At 37.5% G+C, this 18,257-nt stretch overlaps 1 protein-coding gene across 2 annotated transcripts in view; it reads left to right on the forward strand.

The window, feature by feature from the left end:
• CDKAL1 (CDK5 regulatory subunit associated protein 1 like 1) overlaps positions 1 to 18,257 on the forward strand; it is a 718,226-nt gene that overhangs the window by 226,105 nt on the left and 473,864 nt on the right. For both annotated transcript variants that reach the window (XM_010354099.2, XM_030929089.1), the window contains one exon: positions 9,560 to 9,608. In XM_010354099.2, the coding sequence (XP_010352401.1) occupies positions 9,560 to 9,608 (49 nt within the window). The remainder of the gene's footprint in view (positions 1 to 9,559; positions 9,609 to 18,257) is intronic.

Consider the following 18,257-nt stretch of genomic DNA (forward strand, 5'->3'; position numbering starts at 1 on the left):
AAACCCCAGCCAGATTCATGCAGGCTTAATAAGAGTCATACCAACTAATAGAGAAATATGGACAAAGAGCAGTTTTTCACATTTTTAATATAATTAACCTGAGCAATGTTGTTAATATTATTCTATTAACCCTCCAATGGCTTTCGTTTGCAAATAGAATAAAATCTAAACCACATAGCATAAACTGCAAGGTCTCACATACTCTTTCTACCATCATTATGTGACGTCATCTCTTACCACTGTGTCCCTAATTGCTGGTCTTCTTTTGACCACACAACCCATTTATGTTATTTCAGCCTCTCAGTCCTTGTACTTACTCTTCTGCCAGAGGTTCGCATTGATGCCTCTGTCAGTGGTTCAGGTCCAAGGATTAATGCTACCTATTCAGTAAGTTTAACTGGACCACTGTAGAAAAATTTTGCTCTCTGCCTCCTACCACTAATCTCACTCAGATTTTCTTTCTCTTTCTTTCTCTTTTCCTTTTTTTTTTTTTTTTTTTTTTTTTTTTTAATATGGAGTCTCGCTGTGTTACCCAGGGTGGGTTCAAACTCCTAGGCTCAAACAATCTTCCCGCCTCAGTCTCCCAAAGTGTTATGATTACAGGCATGAACCACCACACCTGGCCCAATATTTTAATTTCTTCATAGTGTCCGTCATTATAGCAAATGAAGGTTTTCCATTATTTGCATGTTTCTTTCCCCTAATTAGAATATAAGGTCCATGAAGCAGGGATGTTGTATTTTTTGTTTGTTTGAGACAGGGTTTCACCCTGTCACTCAGGCTGGAGTGCAATGATGTGATCACGTCACACTGCAGCCTTGACTTCTTGGGCACATGTGATCCTCCCAACTCAGCCTCCTGAGTAGCTGGGACTACAGGCACATGCCACCACACATGGCTAATTTTTCATTTTTGTAAAGATGGTGTCTATAGTTTTCCAGGCTGGTCTCAAACTCCTGGGCTCAAGTGATTCTCCAGCCTTGCCCTCCCAAAGTAGGGACATTGTATTTTTCACTATTATGTCCCCAGCTACTAGAACTTTGTAGTTCATGGTTAGTATTTAACAAATATTTTTTAAATGAATGTATTTATACCAATGGTGATTTGTGGGGGAAAGTTTGGGGAAAATAGTTGTTGTCTGAGTCTCTTGAAAGTTCAGGTTCAGTTGAATGGCATTTTATGATCATTTAATAATAACCTCCATGTGCATAGGAAAAGGGAGATTCATCAAGTGGACCACCTATCTGCCATTTCTGGACAAGATCTACTAGGAATCATTGGCAAAACTCTAGCTTGATATCCTTGTGCCTCAATTCTCTCAGTCTCAGAAATAACAGTACTATCGGCCAGGCGTGGTGGCTCACACCTGTAATCCTAGCACTTTGGGAGGCTGAGGTGGGCGGATCACTTAAGTTAGGAGTTCGAGATCAGCCTGGCCAACATGGTGAAACCCCATCTCTACTAAAAATACAAAAATTAGCTTGGTGTGGTGGCGTGCGCCTGTAATCCCAGCTACTTGGGAGGCTGGGGCAGGAGAATCGCTTGAACCCAGGGAGTGGAGGTTGCAGTGAGCCGAGATTACACCACTGCACTCTAGCCTGAGCAACAGAGGGAGACTCTGTCTCAAAAAACAAACAAAAAAAAAAAAAAAAAAAAAGAAAGAAAGAAAAGAAAAGAAAACATAACAGTACTATCTCCTCCTGCCTAGTAGTATTTGAGGATTAAGTGTGATAATGCACTTGAAGTGTCAGTGTAGAGCATGAAACAGAGTAATTGTTCAAGAAATGTTAGCTGTCACGGTGTTATTCCTAGTCATTAACTTATCTAGCTGCTGGTTTTTCAGGAAAAAAATACTTCAAGTGCATACTAAAGCAGAGCCTTCCATTGCAGAGTAATATCAGCTTGTTCTCTGACAGCTTCAAATGAGTGGACTTTTTTTTTTTTTTTTTTAAGCCTAGTTGGCAAAATTGTGTTTGAGATGTATGTTCGTTTCCTAAGGCTGTCATAACAAATTACTGTAAACTGGGTAGCTCCCTTAGCCATTCCCTAAAGCTGCACTTTTCAGTGTGGCTGCAGTAGCCACATTTGACTATTTAAATATGAATTAAGTTCCTCAGTAACAGTAGCCACATTTCAAGTCTGTAATAACCACATGTGGCTAGTGACTATCATAGTGGATGGCACAGCATATAAACATTTCCATCACTGCAGAAGGTCCTGTGGACAGCACTGCTCTGAGTGATTAGGATACTTTAGAATAGCATTTTTATTTGCTTTGCATGCCATTGTATAGGCTTGTTTCTTCAATACATGTCTAGTTATAAATTTGGAATAGCTGATAATAGCTGAATAAAATATTTTTGTGGATTTCTTTTTAAAGTTCTGCAGTAGAATGACTCATTAATGTTATTTATGAATTGTTTATGCACCAACTCCTTTCTTCACTGTTGAGAACATATGGAGTCAGTAATAGAACATACTGCATGTCTTTTTTGTGTGTATATTTATAACTAAGTGCCTGAAGGACACAAGATACTGTTTTATTTATTTTATTTGAATTACATGCTAGAGAATAAGCTCTTGTGTATTCAGGGCTTCAATTTATAGTATTAATTAATAACAACTTTCCTTTTCTCCCAGAATGAGTTCAATATATTCTTCATTACTGTATGTGAATTCTGAGTTTGTTTTCTTGCTCTCGATTATTTTTTCTTCTTTCTGTGCCTCCCACCCTTCATTTTTTTTTCTCCTAACTTCTCCCTCTTCCATGTAACTTCCCCTCCCCTGACTCTTCTCTCCCTTTCCTCTTGGTCTCCCCTTTTTTCCCTTTTCCCCACTGCTTCCTCCATTGTCTTCCTTACTGGAAACCAAAATGGACATAATATTTTCTTTAAATCATTTAATAAACTTCTCTTCTGTTTGTAATCAAGTACTTAAATTTTTATTTTTTATTTTTTATTTTACAGTTTTGGCAGACCTTTCTTTTTAAGGTCCTGGGGTTCCCACACACCATCCAGTGATTTAAATTATCATGTGTTGGCGATATCCCACTTCCTGCCTTAAAAGCAAATGTAATCAGTACTATTTTAAGTTGGAGGATATATTTTCAGCTATATACATTCAGGCAAATTCTATGTGATCATCATAGTCGCCATCTTCATCAGGGCCATCTTTGTTTCTTCTAGGTGCATGCACACATGTACACACACACAGACGCACACTCTCTCTCTTAGACTTTTCATTTTGGCATAATATCACTCAGAAATGTTGTAAAAATATAGAGTTCCTATATGCTCTTTACCCAGATTCCCCAAATATTAACATTTTAACACATTTTCTCATTCTCTTTATGTGTACACATTTTCCCCCCATCCCGATCCTTGTGAAACTGAGTTGCAAACATGATGCCCTTTACTTCTAAATGCCCGTATATTTCAAAAGCTAGGACACACTCTTAAATCACTATAGTACAATGATCAGTATTAATACAACACTATAAGCTAGTGTATTAGCTTTATTCAGTTATTGCCAATTGTTTCAATATTGTCCTTTATAGGAAATGAAAAATCTCAGATTCATAGTAGCGTTCCGGTCAGGTCTCTTCAGTCTCCTTTAATCTGTAACATTTCCTTGGGTTTTCCTTGACTTTCATGGCCTTTACGTTAGAACCTTTGACCACTCTCAACTTTTTTTTTCTTTTTGGTAATAACAACTTTACTGAGATATAATTCATACACCATGCAATTCACCCATTTAAAGTGTACAATTCAGTGCATTTTAGTTTATTCATAGAATTGTATGACCATTGCCACAATCAATTTAGGACATTTTCATCATTTCAAAAAAAAAAAAAAAAAACCCCGGCCGGGCGCGGTGGCTCAAGCCTGTAATCCCAGCACTTTGGGAGGCCGAGACGGGCAGATCGCGAGGTCAGGAGATCGAGACCATCCTGGCTAACACGGTGAAACCCCGTCTCTACTAAAAAATACAAAAAACTAGCCGGGTGAGGTGGTGGGCGCCTGTAGGTCCAGCTACTTGGGAGGCTAAGGCAGGAGAATGGCGTAAACCTGAGGGACGGAGCTTGCAGTGAGCTGAGATCCAGCCACTGCTCTCCAGCCTGGGCGACAGAGCTAGACTCTGTCTCCAAAAAAAAAAAAAAAAAAAAAACCAGGTACTTCTTAGCACTGCCTTTCATTCTCCCTCTGCCCATCCAAAGACAATCACTAACCGACATTATCTCTGTAGATTTTCTTATTTTGGACATTTCCTATTGTGACCTTTCTGTCTGGTTTGTTTCACTTTGCATTTATAGCATGTAACCATACTTCATTCTCTTTTATGGATTAGCAATATGGTCAGGCACTGCATAACAACTTTAATCAACGATGTATTGTATATAAGTCAGTGGTCTCTTTAGATTATAATACAGTATTTTTACTGTACCTTTTATATGTTTAGATTCTCACCATTGTGTAGCAGCTGCCTGCAGTATTCAGTACAGTAGCAGACTGTACAGGTTTGTAGCCTAGGAGCAGTAGGCTGTACCATATAGCCTAGCTGAGTAGCAGGCTGTACCGTCTGTGTTTGTGTAAGTACGGTCTGAAGTTCACACAATGAAGCGATGGCTTAGTAACACATTTCTCAGAGCATATTCTGTCTTAGTGATGCATTGCTGTATTTCATTGTATGTATATGCCACATGTTGTTAATCTGTTCACTAGTCAGTGGATACTTGCGTTCTCACTTTTTGCCTATTATGAATAATGCTATTATGAACATTTGTGTACAAGTTTTTGTATGGACATGTTTTCATTTTTCTTGGAGTTATAACTAGGATTGACATTGCTAGATTCTATGGTGACTATGTTTAATCATTTGAGGAACAGGCAGCTTATTTTCCAAAGTGCTACATCATTTTACTACATTCCCCTCAGCAATGTATGAAGGTTCCCATTTCTCCACATTTTCACCAACACGCGTTATTATCTGTATGTGTGCGTGTGTATTTTAAGAGACAGGGTCTCACTCTGTCACCTACCCTGGAGTGTAGTGGTGTGATCATAGGTAACTGTAATTTTGAATTCCTGGGCTCAAGCAGTCTTTCCGCCTTAGCCTCTCAAGTAGTTGGGACTACAGATGAGCACCACTGTGCCCAGCTAATTTTTAAAATGTTTTGATAGGGACAGGATCTCACTGTGTTGCCCAAGCTGGGCTCAAACTCCTGGCCTTAAAGTGATCTTCTCATATTGGCCTCCCAAAGTGCTGGGATTACAGGTGTGAGCAACTACACCTGGCCTGCCGGTCTTTTTGATGATAGCCATCCTACTGGGTGTGAAGTAGTATCTCCTTGTGTTTTTTTCAATACTGGTAAACTATACATAAAATAAAATTGACCACTGTAACCATTTTTAACTGGCACAGAGTACATTTACACTGTTGTGTGTCATCACCACTATCCATCTCTAGAATGTTTTCATTTTCTCATACTAAAACTCTATACCCATTAAGCAATAGCTCCCTATTCCTCTGTTATGGTTCTGATTTGCATTTCCTGGTTGGCTAATGATGTGAGCATCTTTTCATATGTTTATTGGCCATAAATATATTTTGCTTGGAAAAGTGTCTGTTCAGATTATTTTCCCATTTTTAATTGGGTTGTCTTTTTATTATTGAGTTGTAGAAGTTCTTTATAAATTCTTGATATAAGTTCCTTACCAGATATGTGATTTATAAAAGTTTTCTCTCATCTTCTGTGTTGTCATGTTACTTTGTTGATATTGTCCTTTGAAGTATGAAATGGTTTGAATTTTGATGATATCCAATTTATTTTTTCTTTTGTTGTTTTTGTTGTTTGTGCTTTGGCGTTACAGCTAAGAAATCAGTGTCTAATCTAAGGTTCATGTAGATTTATGGCTGTGTTTTCTTCTAAGAGTTTTATAGTTTTAGCTTACCCTCAACTTTTTAACAGATTGCTTCCTCTGCATGTTCTGACTTTTCCCTAGAAATATGGCTTCTTATTCAGTCCATGTGCTATAAGAATAGATGCAGTGCTTTTGAGCTTTTATATTTTTAACTGCATAGGAAAATATTTTTCTTTCTGGTTTCATCATTGAATTATCTTATATTTTATTCATTTTATTGTCTGTCTTCTATCCTTAATTGATATCTTGGTTATTCACCCACATCTAGTAGGAAATTTGACCAACTCTTTCTTATCCTATTCATGTCTGATTTATCTTTGGCAATCTGAGTGTCTGGATATAATGTCTTGGCAACATTGTCACCTCTCACTTCATCATACATCAGTTCCAGTGGTCATCACCTACATCTTGTTTCAGCAACCTATTCCCATTGCCAGATATTGGACCTTACTATTCTTCAGAAATACTAAATGCCTGTGTCTGTACTCTGGTTATAACTTTCTGTCCTTTTTCTTTTCTCCTTCCTTTTTTTTTCATTTTTCTCTTTCTCCAACACCCAGCCACTTCATTTCTTCTTTTCTGGCTGCACTTCTTTCCCTGTCTAACCTATTTGCCAAACTTCCTCTCATCTAAAATACATAGTCAACTTTACTTGTTCCATTTTCTTTCTAGTCCATTCCACAAATCTCTTAGTGTTGTTTCATCAGTCTTCAACCATCCTGGTATAATTCAGATGGTTAATAATTGATGAATGAATAAATGGTGGTATTAACAAACCTTGGGTCAATCTGTTTGTCTGTTTGGCTCCTACTGTAGAACTGCTGGGACTTGGAGTTATTGTTGTAAATTCATGGTCTCAGATTTCAACTGGTATCCTGGTGAATTTTATATGTTCCTAGTCATCACTGTCTCTTGTTGTCTGTAATAGGTATTTGTAAACATTCATTCTGTTATTATTTTACGATATGCTTTCTACCTCTTAGCAGATGAACTTCCTGCTTACTTCAATGAGAAAAATTGAGGGCAACAGGTGGAAATTTGCTTAGATCCTCCCTGACCTCTACAAGAGTACTAGCATCTTTTCCCATGCTTTACCCCTAACCTCTTCTTTCAGGAGACGAAGACTTGGCCCTTTTCTCACTCTGACTTATCCTCTATTCATGTTTTAGATTTTGCTTGGTCTACTTCCTGATCTCTACTTCCTGAAGATCATTGCTCCATCACTTGTTTTTCAGTCTACAACTTCTTTGCCTACTGCCTTTCTCCGCTCAAACTGCAAAAAAAAAGAAATAGTTACTTGTACTAACCTAATCCAAAACATAATATATTCAATATTCTCTAGCCATCAAGAGTCTTTCTTCTCCTTCCCTTTCAACCCAGCTTTTTACTAAGAGTAGTCAAATTAACTCTATTTTCTTACGTATAATTCGTTACTACTGAACTCACTGCTTTCCCTAAGTTTGATTCCTGTATTGTTAAATCAAACATATTCATTTTAGTCTGTATACTTATGTCTCTGTAGTGTTTGACACTGTTGGTCACTTCCTCCTCTTTGAAATCTTTCTTCTGCTGGCTTCTTTAATCACATTCTCTATGGAAGCCAACTGGGCTGTCATAATAAAACCAAGGCCTAATGGTTCCATTGTTTCCTGGTAGATGCATCTCCAGTTAGGTAGGTTTGTTGGGGGCTGAAAACCTAATGTTGTCTGAGATTTACGTGCCTTTCGCAGTTTCTCAGTAATTATTGTTGCTGCTGCCATCATGTTGGGCTAAGTGGTCAGAGGTAGAATGGAGTTCAGGTCTGCTCTCACAAGCCTTTCCTCATTTTCTGTAAGATACTGAGACCAAAGGAATATTTTTAAGAGACTCTCCTCTCCCCTCCCCTCCCCTCCCCTCCCCTCCCCTCCCCTCTCCTCTCCTCTCCTCTCCCTCCGTCTGTCTTCTCTTGTCTTTTCTTTCTTCTCTTCTCTTTTCTTTCTTCTTTTATTTTTTTTCTCACTGTGTTGCCCAGGCTTGAGTGCAGTGGCGTGATCTCAGCTCACTACAACTTCCACTTCCCATGTTCAAGTTATTCTCCTGCCTCAGCCTCCTGAGTAGCTGGGAGTAAGGCATGCACCACTACACCTGGCTAATTTTTGTGATAGAGATAGGGTTTCACCATGTTGGCCAGACTGCTCTCGAACTTCTGACCTCAAGTGATCTGCCCCCCGCCCAGGCCTCCCAAAGTGCTGGAATTATAGGCATGGACCACTGTGGCCAGTCGGCCATTACGTTTTTAATAAAGTTTTTAAAACAGGTTCCTCTTGTCTCAGTTGAGTTCATTGCAGCATTGTATAATCATGAAAGAATAGAGATTCTTTCATCAATAGAGGTATGGATGCATCCATCACATCATGGTGCAACCATTCAGAGAGATAGTAGGCAGCTAGTAAAGGGAATGAAATAGACCTGTAGATTGACAATACATAGAAAAAACATAAAGGCAGAGATGTATTTCATACATATGTGTAGCCCCCACCAAAGACCTCGGGACCTCACTGTGTTGCCCCAGCTGGTCTTGGTCTATTTTGTATATCTATTTTATATATTTGTTTACACACACACACACACACCCACACACCCACTATCATTTGTGAAAAAAAGGATAAAACTATAGAACAGACTTGTATGTAAATGTTTGATGCCAGAAAATTTCATGGTATCTGCTCATCACACTATTATTAGTGGTTTCATCTGAGGAGTGGAAATACAGGATGAAAGATGTTATGATTTCCTTTAACTAACTTCCATGTTATATTCTATTTTGTTTGACTTTTTTGGTGATATTTATTCTGTAATAAAACAATGGTAATTTAAGGACTTTTAAAGAAGAATCAACTTTGACTTATTTTTTAGCTTTGTGAATCATAATATTACTTTTCTTTTTTCATTTTCCTTTTAAACTCTAGCCGTGCTTTCTCATTCTCAGTGGGCTTCTCCAATCATAATCCTGTTTAATCATAACCCCAGGAGTCACCCTTGGTTCTCTAGGAAGCATTCCTGGATCACTTGGTCTGATTTTATTACCTTTCCTCTGTTTTCCCATGGGAAATCTTTCTTAGTCTCTGGTGTATAGAACAGAAGCTGTATTATTTAACTTTGCATTTCATGGACCTGAGTACAGTACCCAGCACATTGTAGAAATTCATTACAAGGGTTTTGAGTATTAAAATAATAAAGATAGAATCTGGGACAGATCTCCTTAATACTAGCCTGCTCTTTTTGTGTAGGTTGTTCTTTTATGCCATTTTTTTCTTGAAGCCTTGTGTGAGAAGACATGTGTTAATTAAACTTAAGTTTCTGTCTCAGGATGTGTTGAGTAGGTGTCGATAGGCTATCCTAAAACAACTCCAGGCAGTTTATTTAAATGCAATGTGATTTCTTCAGTTATCATTGGAGGACAGGAGGGTGATAATTTCATACTTCATTGTAACGCAAAATATTAATATAAAATATTTTTTATGTCTCCAAATACATTAAAGGAAACCTGCATTGATGTGCTTAGAAAATGTGTAATATTGACTCAACCATAAGGATAAACACAAATTTTGCTTCTCCGTGTAAATTACTTGTCTAATCGTTTGTTTTTTTTCTTCTAGGTTCAACAGATAGACCGTGTGGTAGAAGTTGTGGAGGAAACAATTAAAGGTAATCATTGAAAGTGAGATAAACAGATGTGTGTATATTTTCTGAACTACATAAGAAACACCACTCAGTTAACTCTTGCCAGGCATCTTTATAAAAGTTATTGCTTTAGATATAAAATCATAAATGTTATCCTTGGCTTCATGAATTTGCCAATCTAATATTGGAGGCAGGCACTCTACTGTGTTATTTGTTTGGCTTATGAACGAATCAGGCCAAGAGCAATGGCTCACTCCTGTAACCGCAGCAATGGGGGCTGGGGCTGAGGCTGGAGGATTCCTGAGGCCAGGAGTTTACAACCAGCCTGGGCAAGAGAGTGAGATCCTGGGATCTCTCGGGGAGAAAGTCAGCTGGATGCTGTGGTGTACAGCTGTTGTCCCAGCTACTTACGAGCTTGAAGCAGGAGGATCACTTGGGCCCAGGAGTTCAAGTCTGCAGTGAGTTATAACTGTGTAACTGCACTCCAGCCTGAGTGACACAGTGACATCCTGACTTTAAAGAATAAATGAATCAGGTAATAGTTTTTTTTTTTAAATGTTATTTTATTTTTGTGTAAAATGAATTTAGTTTCAATTTCAGATTGAAAGAATTTAAACAATTTTAAGATAAAGAAATTGGCTGGGCACAGTGGCTCATGCCTGTAATCCCAGCACTTTGGGACACTGGGGTGGTCAGATTGCTTTAGCCCAGGAGTTCGAGACCAGCTTGGGCAACATGGTGAAACCTCATCTCTATAAAAAATAGAAAAATTAGCTGGGTGTGGTGGGGTGCTCACGTAGACCCATCTACTCAGGGGACTCAGGTGGGAGGATTGCTTGAGCCTGGGAGGTTGAGGGCACAGTGATCAGTGATTGTACCACTGCATTCCAGCCCAGTTGACAGAGCGAGACCCTGTCTTGAAATACATAAATAAATAATAAGGAATTTTTTTATTTGTACATTTTCATATCACATAATTAATTGTTTTATAAATACTTTTAGCAGCAATAATTTTGATACTTCTTCAAGGTGTAATTTTTTATAGTTACACTAAAAATTACGCAAAGAAAGTAGAATTAAGTTTTGGTTATTTTGTTAGCTGACACTCACTGACATAGATTCTTACTGAAGTCACTGTGAAATAAACCATCTTTTACTCTGTGGTATAATTTTAAATTTTTTAAAGCTTTTTCCTACGTTAGATTAGCACAAATGAAAAACAATAATATGATACTGAAATATTAAGTGAATTGAAAGTCTCACTTAAATACTGTTTTGTTATAAATGAGAAATTTATCTATTTTAAAAAACCTGATAGTCTCCACCTGCCGAACTGGAAATTTTAATGCTGCACTTTTCCTTCTGGGTGGTGTCTACTACTTTCCACGTGCTTCTCTTCATTAATTTTGAATCATTGCTTTATCAGAGATTATCACAATCAATTTCTAATAAATGAGATTATGAGACTATGAGAATGAGACTATACCTTAATCTTTTTTATTATTTTTAAATTTTGAAAAATTATTTATTTTATAAATAGAGATGACATTTTGCCATGTTGCTTAGGCTGGTCTCGAACTCCTGGGCTCAAACAATCCATCCACCTTGGCCTCCAAAAGTGCAGGAATTACAGGCATGAGCTGCCACGCTTGGCCCTTAGTCTTCTTTTGAAGTTCCAAAATAAAATGAAGTATCAGATTAAAAATTTATAGCAATGATAATTTGAATGTTTTTACAAACTATTCAGCTCCATCTTGGAGAATCCAGAAGTACTAGCATTTATTGTGTACTTACAGTGTGACAGCTACTGTGTTAAACACTTCCCATGGGTTAAGTCGTTTAACCTTCATAATAGTACTGTGAAGTGAAGTGGGCATAAATATTTTCCTCATTTAGCAGAGGACAAAGTTGAGACATAAGTGCATACAGCTAGTCAGTGGCAGCATTGGGATTTGAATCCAGGCAGTCTGGCTCCAAAGCCTGTATGTTCTACTGTGATTTACACGATACTGTTATTTCTCTGCTCTCTCTCAGTTGAGATTCACTACCTTAAAGGTTATTTGATTGAGCGTCTTAAGCAGTGATTTAAGATACTTGAGGGCATTGTTGCCTTATTCATCCTTTGTCTTAAGTACCAGGTAAAAAATTAATGATGATGAAAAACATAGGAGAAAATCTAGGTGATCTTGGTATGGCGTAATTTTTTAGATACAACATCAAAAGTATGATTTATGAAAGAAATAATTGCCAAGTTGGATGTCATTAAGTTGAAAAATTTTTGCTTTATAAAAGACACTGTCAAGAGGATGGGAAGGTCAGTCACAGAGTGGGAGAAAATATTTGCAAAATACACATCTGATAAAGGACTATTATCCAAAATATATGAAGACCTCTTAAAACTCAATAATAAGAAAAGGAACAACCCAGTTAAAAACTGGGCAAAAGACTTGAACAGACAATTTACCAAAGAAGATACGCAAATGTCAAATTAGTGTATAAAAAGATGTTCAGCATCATATGTCTATCATTAGTGAATTACAAATTAAAGCAGCAATGCAATATAGTGGTATGTTAAAACTATATACCTGGTGCAATGGTCAAAATCCAAAATATTGACAACACCAAATTCTGGCAAGGATGTGGAGCAACAGGAAGTCTCATTTATTGCTGATGGTAATGCAAAATGGTACAGGTACTTTGAAAGACACTTTGGCAGTTTCTTAAAACTAAACACAGTCTTATATCCAGCAGGTGGGCTACTTGGTATTTATCCAAATGAGTTGAAAACTTACGTCTATACAAAAACCTGTACACAGTGTTTATAGTAGCTTTACTCGTAATTGCTAAAACTTAGAAGCAAAAAAAATGGCCGTTTAGTAAGTGAATAAAGAAACTGTGGTGCATGCAGATAATGGAATATTATTTGACACTAAAAGAAATAAGCAAAAAAGCCATGAAAAGACATAGAGGGACTTTAAATGCATACTATGATGTGAAAGACATCAATGTGTAAGGCTACATACTGTATGAGTCCAACTAATCGGACATTGTGGAAAAGGTGAAATATGGAAGGAGTAAAAGGTGCCAGTGCCAGTTGGTGCCAGTGATTAGAGAGTAGGGAGGGATGTGTAGGCAGAAAATAGAAGATATTTATGACAGTAATTCTATTCTGTATGATGCTGTAATGGTGGACAATTGTCGTTATACTTTTGTTCACATCCTTAGAATGAACAACATCAAGAGTGAACCCTAATGTAAACTGTGGACTCTTGATGAAAATGATGTGTCAGTGTAGGTTTATTGATTGTAACAAATGTACCACTCTGGTGTGGGATGTTGATAGTTGGAGAGGCTGTGTATGGAGTGGGGGCAGTGATGTATGAAAACTCTGTGCTTCTGCTGAGTTTTTTTTTTTGAATCTAAAACTACTCTAAAAAAATAAGATCTATTTTAGGAAATTAATGGTAGTTAACAGTGTGCTTAGGAGTTTGCCAAATGGCTTGGAGAGATATAATTTCTATAGGAAATCATACAAGACCTGTTACTCCCAGGCTGAGTTAATCAGGGATAGCTTCTTACTGATGAGTGTGAACTTGAGTGGATTTACTGGAGAGATTGTGTTTGCATTTAGCTATGAGAGTGACTCAAAGATAAGATGAAGTTGAAGGGGATATTCATTGGCAGGTTTGTTTAGAGGATGGGAAGTTTGATAATTAAGTCTTTGTAATGCAACAGGAAAATTTTTTAGATGGAAGGAATAATTTTGATAACTTTCCTTAGTTTGCAGATCAGGAAGCTGAGCTGTGAAGGAGTTACATGATTTTTTTGATATCTCTTAGTTAATAGAGAACTATGCTTATCAGTCAACTTCTGTTCATTGCTTTTTATTTCTACTGCCAGTACTTCATTCAGACAGCATATGTCACTGAAATAATGTGTTTTTTTACAGCAGTTAGCCAGTTGTTGGTTGTCTTTCAGCAAGTTATTTTTCTGAGGCTTAGTTTTCTCAGCTTAAAATCGGCAGGATTAAATGGATAAGACTTTTGAGGTACACAGAACATATTAGGGCGTTAGTTCGTGTTAATGCTTACCTCTTACTTCCTCCTTAATGTAAGAACTGCTGGAATAATCTAACTGATCTTTGCCATCAGTGACTCTCCTTTCAATCTGACTGCATATCCTGCTACCATTAACCTGGGATTATTTTACTTTCCTGTATGTATATTCTCACTGGTGCCTCTTACTCACCAAATTAATTTGGGGACTTTCTACCATTTTCACGTCTTTTGTCCATGAATGCTATACATTATACCCTTTGCTCCAGCCAACTGTGCTGCTTGATGTTTCTTATATATATTTTCACTGTGCTTTACATTTACTTTATGGTCCTCCACAGAAGTGGATATCTTCTGTTTGTCCTTCCAGATCCATTCTCCATCCTGATGATCTGTGTCCATGGAGCCTGACCTGTATGGAATGAATCAGTAAGATTCTTGCCATCTTATGTCCAGTTGGATTTAGCCAATTGGAGGATGTGACAAGAGAGTGAGCTGAGAATATCCACTCCCGTCTCTCTCTCCCTCCCTGCCTGTTTTGAGTTGGTTGCTTTCTTACCCCAAGGTCACAGCTCATTGGAGGATGTGACGAGAGAGCGAGCTGAGAGTATCCATTCCCGTCTCTCCCTCCCTCCCTGCCTGTTTTGGATTGGTTGCTTTCCTTACCCCAGGGTCACAGTTCTCCTCCGTCCCTGTTTATCTCTTTCTCCAGGTTTCTGCAGCTCTTCTCTTCCTTGCCTCTGGGATGGAAACAGCACCTCATTGTTACTAGCCTCAGAGTACCACATTGTCTGTTGGTTTCCCTAGCCCTGCCCAGATTTTAGTAAATCATTCCTTTATGAAAATCTTCTTAGATATGCAGTGAGCCATCTGCTTTGCTGGTACCCTGATTGATAAGAAGTTAGCTGTAGAGAAGCAAGGCTCTGCCCAGAAGGGCCAGATGGAATACCGCCTGACAAGAGGATTTTGCTATAACCCTCTTGTTTCCACATTTGATCCCTGTTGGACTCTCTTCATATCTCATCTTTGAAGTGGATTTAGACATACAGCCTCTGTCACAGCTTGTTTGCATTCTTCTTATTGCTGCTTATGTTACACCAAGTAGTATTTTAAAACTAATAAGGTACATTGATAATAAAAGCATTTAACTCTATTGTAATTAACATAAAACCATAAAAGCTTGTTTTCATTTTTCTGTCTTGATTGTATCAAAACGGGAAATTCTTGCTAAATTATTCTGAATGGATCTTCATGTTAATAGCGACAAGAAAACTCCATTTGTGGTTTTGGCTTCAGGATGTATGAAATTATAATGAATTTAGGATTTTTTCCTGTATCACTTTGATAATTTTATAAGGTGTGGAACTGAATGTAAGGAAAGAAATACAGTGTCTAGTGCATTCACATTCATTTCTGTCTCTTAAAAATATTCATACATACCTTAGTCTTGGCTCATATGGTCATTAAAAGCTTTTTTTTTTGTATGAAAACTATGAAAGGAATATAAATCTGCGTTTCTTCCAGCAAGAGCATGTGAAATCTTCTAAACAAAAAATCATTAAAAATAATCTTATATTTGTAGAAAGATAGTCTAATTGGATATCTTATGACAAATTATTGCAAATAAATTTTACCTATTGAAATTAGAAAAATGTTTTTACCATTAAGTCATACTTCTTCACCAGTCAACCTCTGTTGAGATCCCTATTGTAATTAGTATGTTTGCTGGTGTTTCATCAGTCAGTTTCCAAATGCCTCAAGCGGTGGTAATTTAGGGTTTTCCCAATGTGGTATATAATTTGCAAGTTTCACTGATTTTGTTTTTTCCTAACTTCTCAGTAACTGATGCCATCTTGCACTGGACTAACCTAAATTCTCAGACTACGTCACCAAGCAGCTTTCTTATTTAAGACATTGCTATTAATCTTCACTCTGTAAGGATTTTTACTTTTGCATGTGGTACTTATTTAGAGCATCAACTGTTCATAAGTTGAGACTGGGAAGCAGGACCGTATCGAGTGTGGTTTGATCAGTGTGAGTGACTGAATAACCACTTTACAGAGCTCAATGCAGACTTACTTGAGGATGTTTTCCAAACTCAATGAGTAAGTGATTGAGCTTAGATATGTAGCGTGGTATATATGGGGAGTATTGGACCACAAAAGCACATCTGCTTTTTCAATAGTTGCATTTCAATAAACTAATTTTTATTGATTTTTAATATATGCTTTGAAAGAACACTTGTATGCATCCTCTCATTATATGTAATCTCTGACACAGTTAGTGTAGTCTGAATGTAGTGGGAAAAAGTTTGTGGATTGCCTTACATATTAGGAATACTTTCTTCCAGTCTCATTGGTGTAAGTAAATACATGGTAACGTCTAGCTTCTAGTAAGTAAAGGAGCCAGGGATTTATTACTTTATTTAGTTTTTTTCAATGAGCCTGTTTTAAGTTTACGAATGTAGTAAAGTTAACTTTACTATATGATTACAGTTTGGTAACTTGCATTTCCAGTTGCAAAGTCTGTGGTTACATTCTTAAATGCAGTCAGTTTATCTGCTTTGCTATCCTCTTTTCTTTACATCTCCTTCTTTAGTTTCCGCACATTAACAGAAGGATTCTAATTTTACTTATTTGTATTCTGTACATCTACATACATTATTTCTAGGATGAACTCCTTGTTACTCATTCTGTCTCTTAGCATTTTTCGAACCGTAATATTTTCTTTCTTTTTTTTTTTTTTTTTTTTTTTGTTTTTTGTTTTTTTTGTTTTTTTTTTATTATACTTTAAGTTCTAGGGTACATGTGCATAACGTGCAGGTTTGTTACATATGTATACTTATGCCATGTTGGTGTGCTGCACCCATCAACTCGTCAGCACCCATCAATTCATCATTTATATCTTGTATAACTCCCCAATGCAATCCCTCCCTCCTCCCCCCTCCCCCCCCCCATGATAGACCCCAGTGTGTGATGTTCCCCTTCCCGAGTCCAAGTGATCTCATTGTTCAGTTCCCACCTATGAGTGAGAACATGCGGTGTTTGGTTTTCTCTTCTTGTGATAGTTTGCTAAGAATGATGGTTTCCAGCTGCATCCATGTCCCTACAAAGGACGCAAACTCATCCTTTTTTATGGCTGCATAGTATTCCATGGTGTATATGTGCCACATTTTCTTAATCCAGTCTGTCACAGATGGACATTTGGGTTGATTCCAAGTCTTTGCTATTGTGAATAGTGCCGCAATAAACATACGTGTACATGTGTCTTTGTAGTAGACTAATTTATAATCCTTTGGGTATATACCCAGTAGTGGGATGGCTGGGTCATATGGTACATCTAGTTCTAGATCCTTGAGGAATTGCCATACTGTTTTCCATAATGGTTGAACTAGTTTACAATCCCACCAACAGTGTAAAAGTGTTCCTATTTCTCCACATCCTCTCCAACACCTGTTGTTTCCTGACTTCTTAATGATTGCCATTCTAACTGGTGTGAGATGGTATCTCATTGTGGTTTTGATTTGCATTTCTCTGATGGCCAGTGATGATGAGCATTTTTTCATGTGTCTGTTGGCTGTATGAATATCTTCTTTTGAGAAATGTCTGTTCATATCCTTTCCCCACTTTTTGATGGGGTTGTTTGTTTTTTTCTCGTATATTTGTTTGAGTTCTTTGTAGATTCTGGATATTAGCCCTTTGTCAGATGAGTAGGTTGCAAAAATTTTCTCCCATTCTGTAGGTTGCCTGTTCACTCTGATGGTAGTTTCTTTTGCTGTGCAAAAGCTCTTTAGTTTAATTAGATCCCATTTGTCAATTTTGGCTTTTGCTGCCGTTGCTTTTGGTGTTTTAGACATGAAGTCCTTGCCCATGCCTATGTCCTGAATGGTACTACCTAGATTTTCTTCTAGGGTTTTTATGGTATTAGGTCTAACATTTAAGTCTCTAATCCATCTTGAATTAATCTTCGTATAAGGGGTAAGGAAAGGATCCAGTTTCAGCTTTCTACTTATGGCTAGCCAATTTTCCCAGCACCATTTATTAAATAGGGAATCATTTCCCCATTTCTTGTTTCTCTCAGGTTTGTCAAAGATCAGATGGCTGTAGATGTGCGGTATTATTTCTGAGGACTCTGTTCTGTTCCATTGGTCTATATCTCTGTTTTGGTACCAGTACCATGCTGTTTTGGTTACTGTAGCCTTGTAGTATAGTTTGAAGTCAGGTAGCGTGACGCCTCCAGCTTTGTCCTTTTGACTTAGGATTGTCTTGGCAATGCGGGCTCTTTTTTGGTTCCATATGAACTTTAAAGCAGTTTTTTCCAATTCTGTGAAGAAAGTCATTGGTAGCTTGATGGGGATGGCATTGAATCTATAAATAACCTTGGGGAGTATGGCCATTTTCACGATATTGATTCTTCCTATCCATGAGCATGGTATGTTCTTCCATTTGTTTGTGTCCTCTTTGATTTCACTGAGCAGTGGTTTGTAGTTCTCCTTGAAGAGGTCCTTTACATCCCTTGTAAGCTGGATTCCTAGGTATTTTATTCTCTTTGAAGCAATTGTGAATGGAAGTTCATTCCTGATTTGGCTCTCTGCTTGTCTGTTACTGGTGTATAAGAA

This window comes from Rhinopithecus roxellana, chromosome 4 (genome assembly GCF_007565055.1).
Source record: "Rhinopithecus roxellana isolate Shanxi Qingling chromosome 4, ASM756505v1, whole genome shotgun sequence".
Lineage (NCBI taxonomy): Eukaryota > Metazoa > Chordata > Mammalia > Primates > Cercopithecidae > Rhinopithecus > Rhinopithecus roxellana.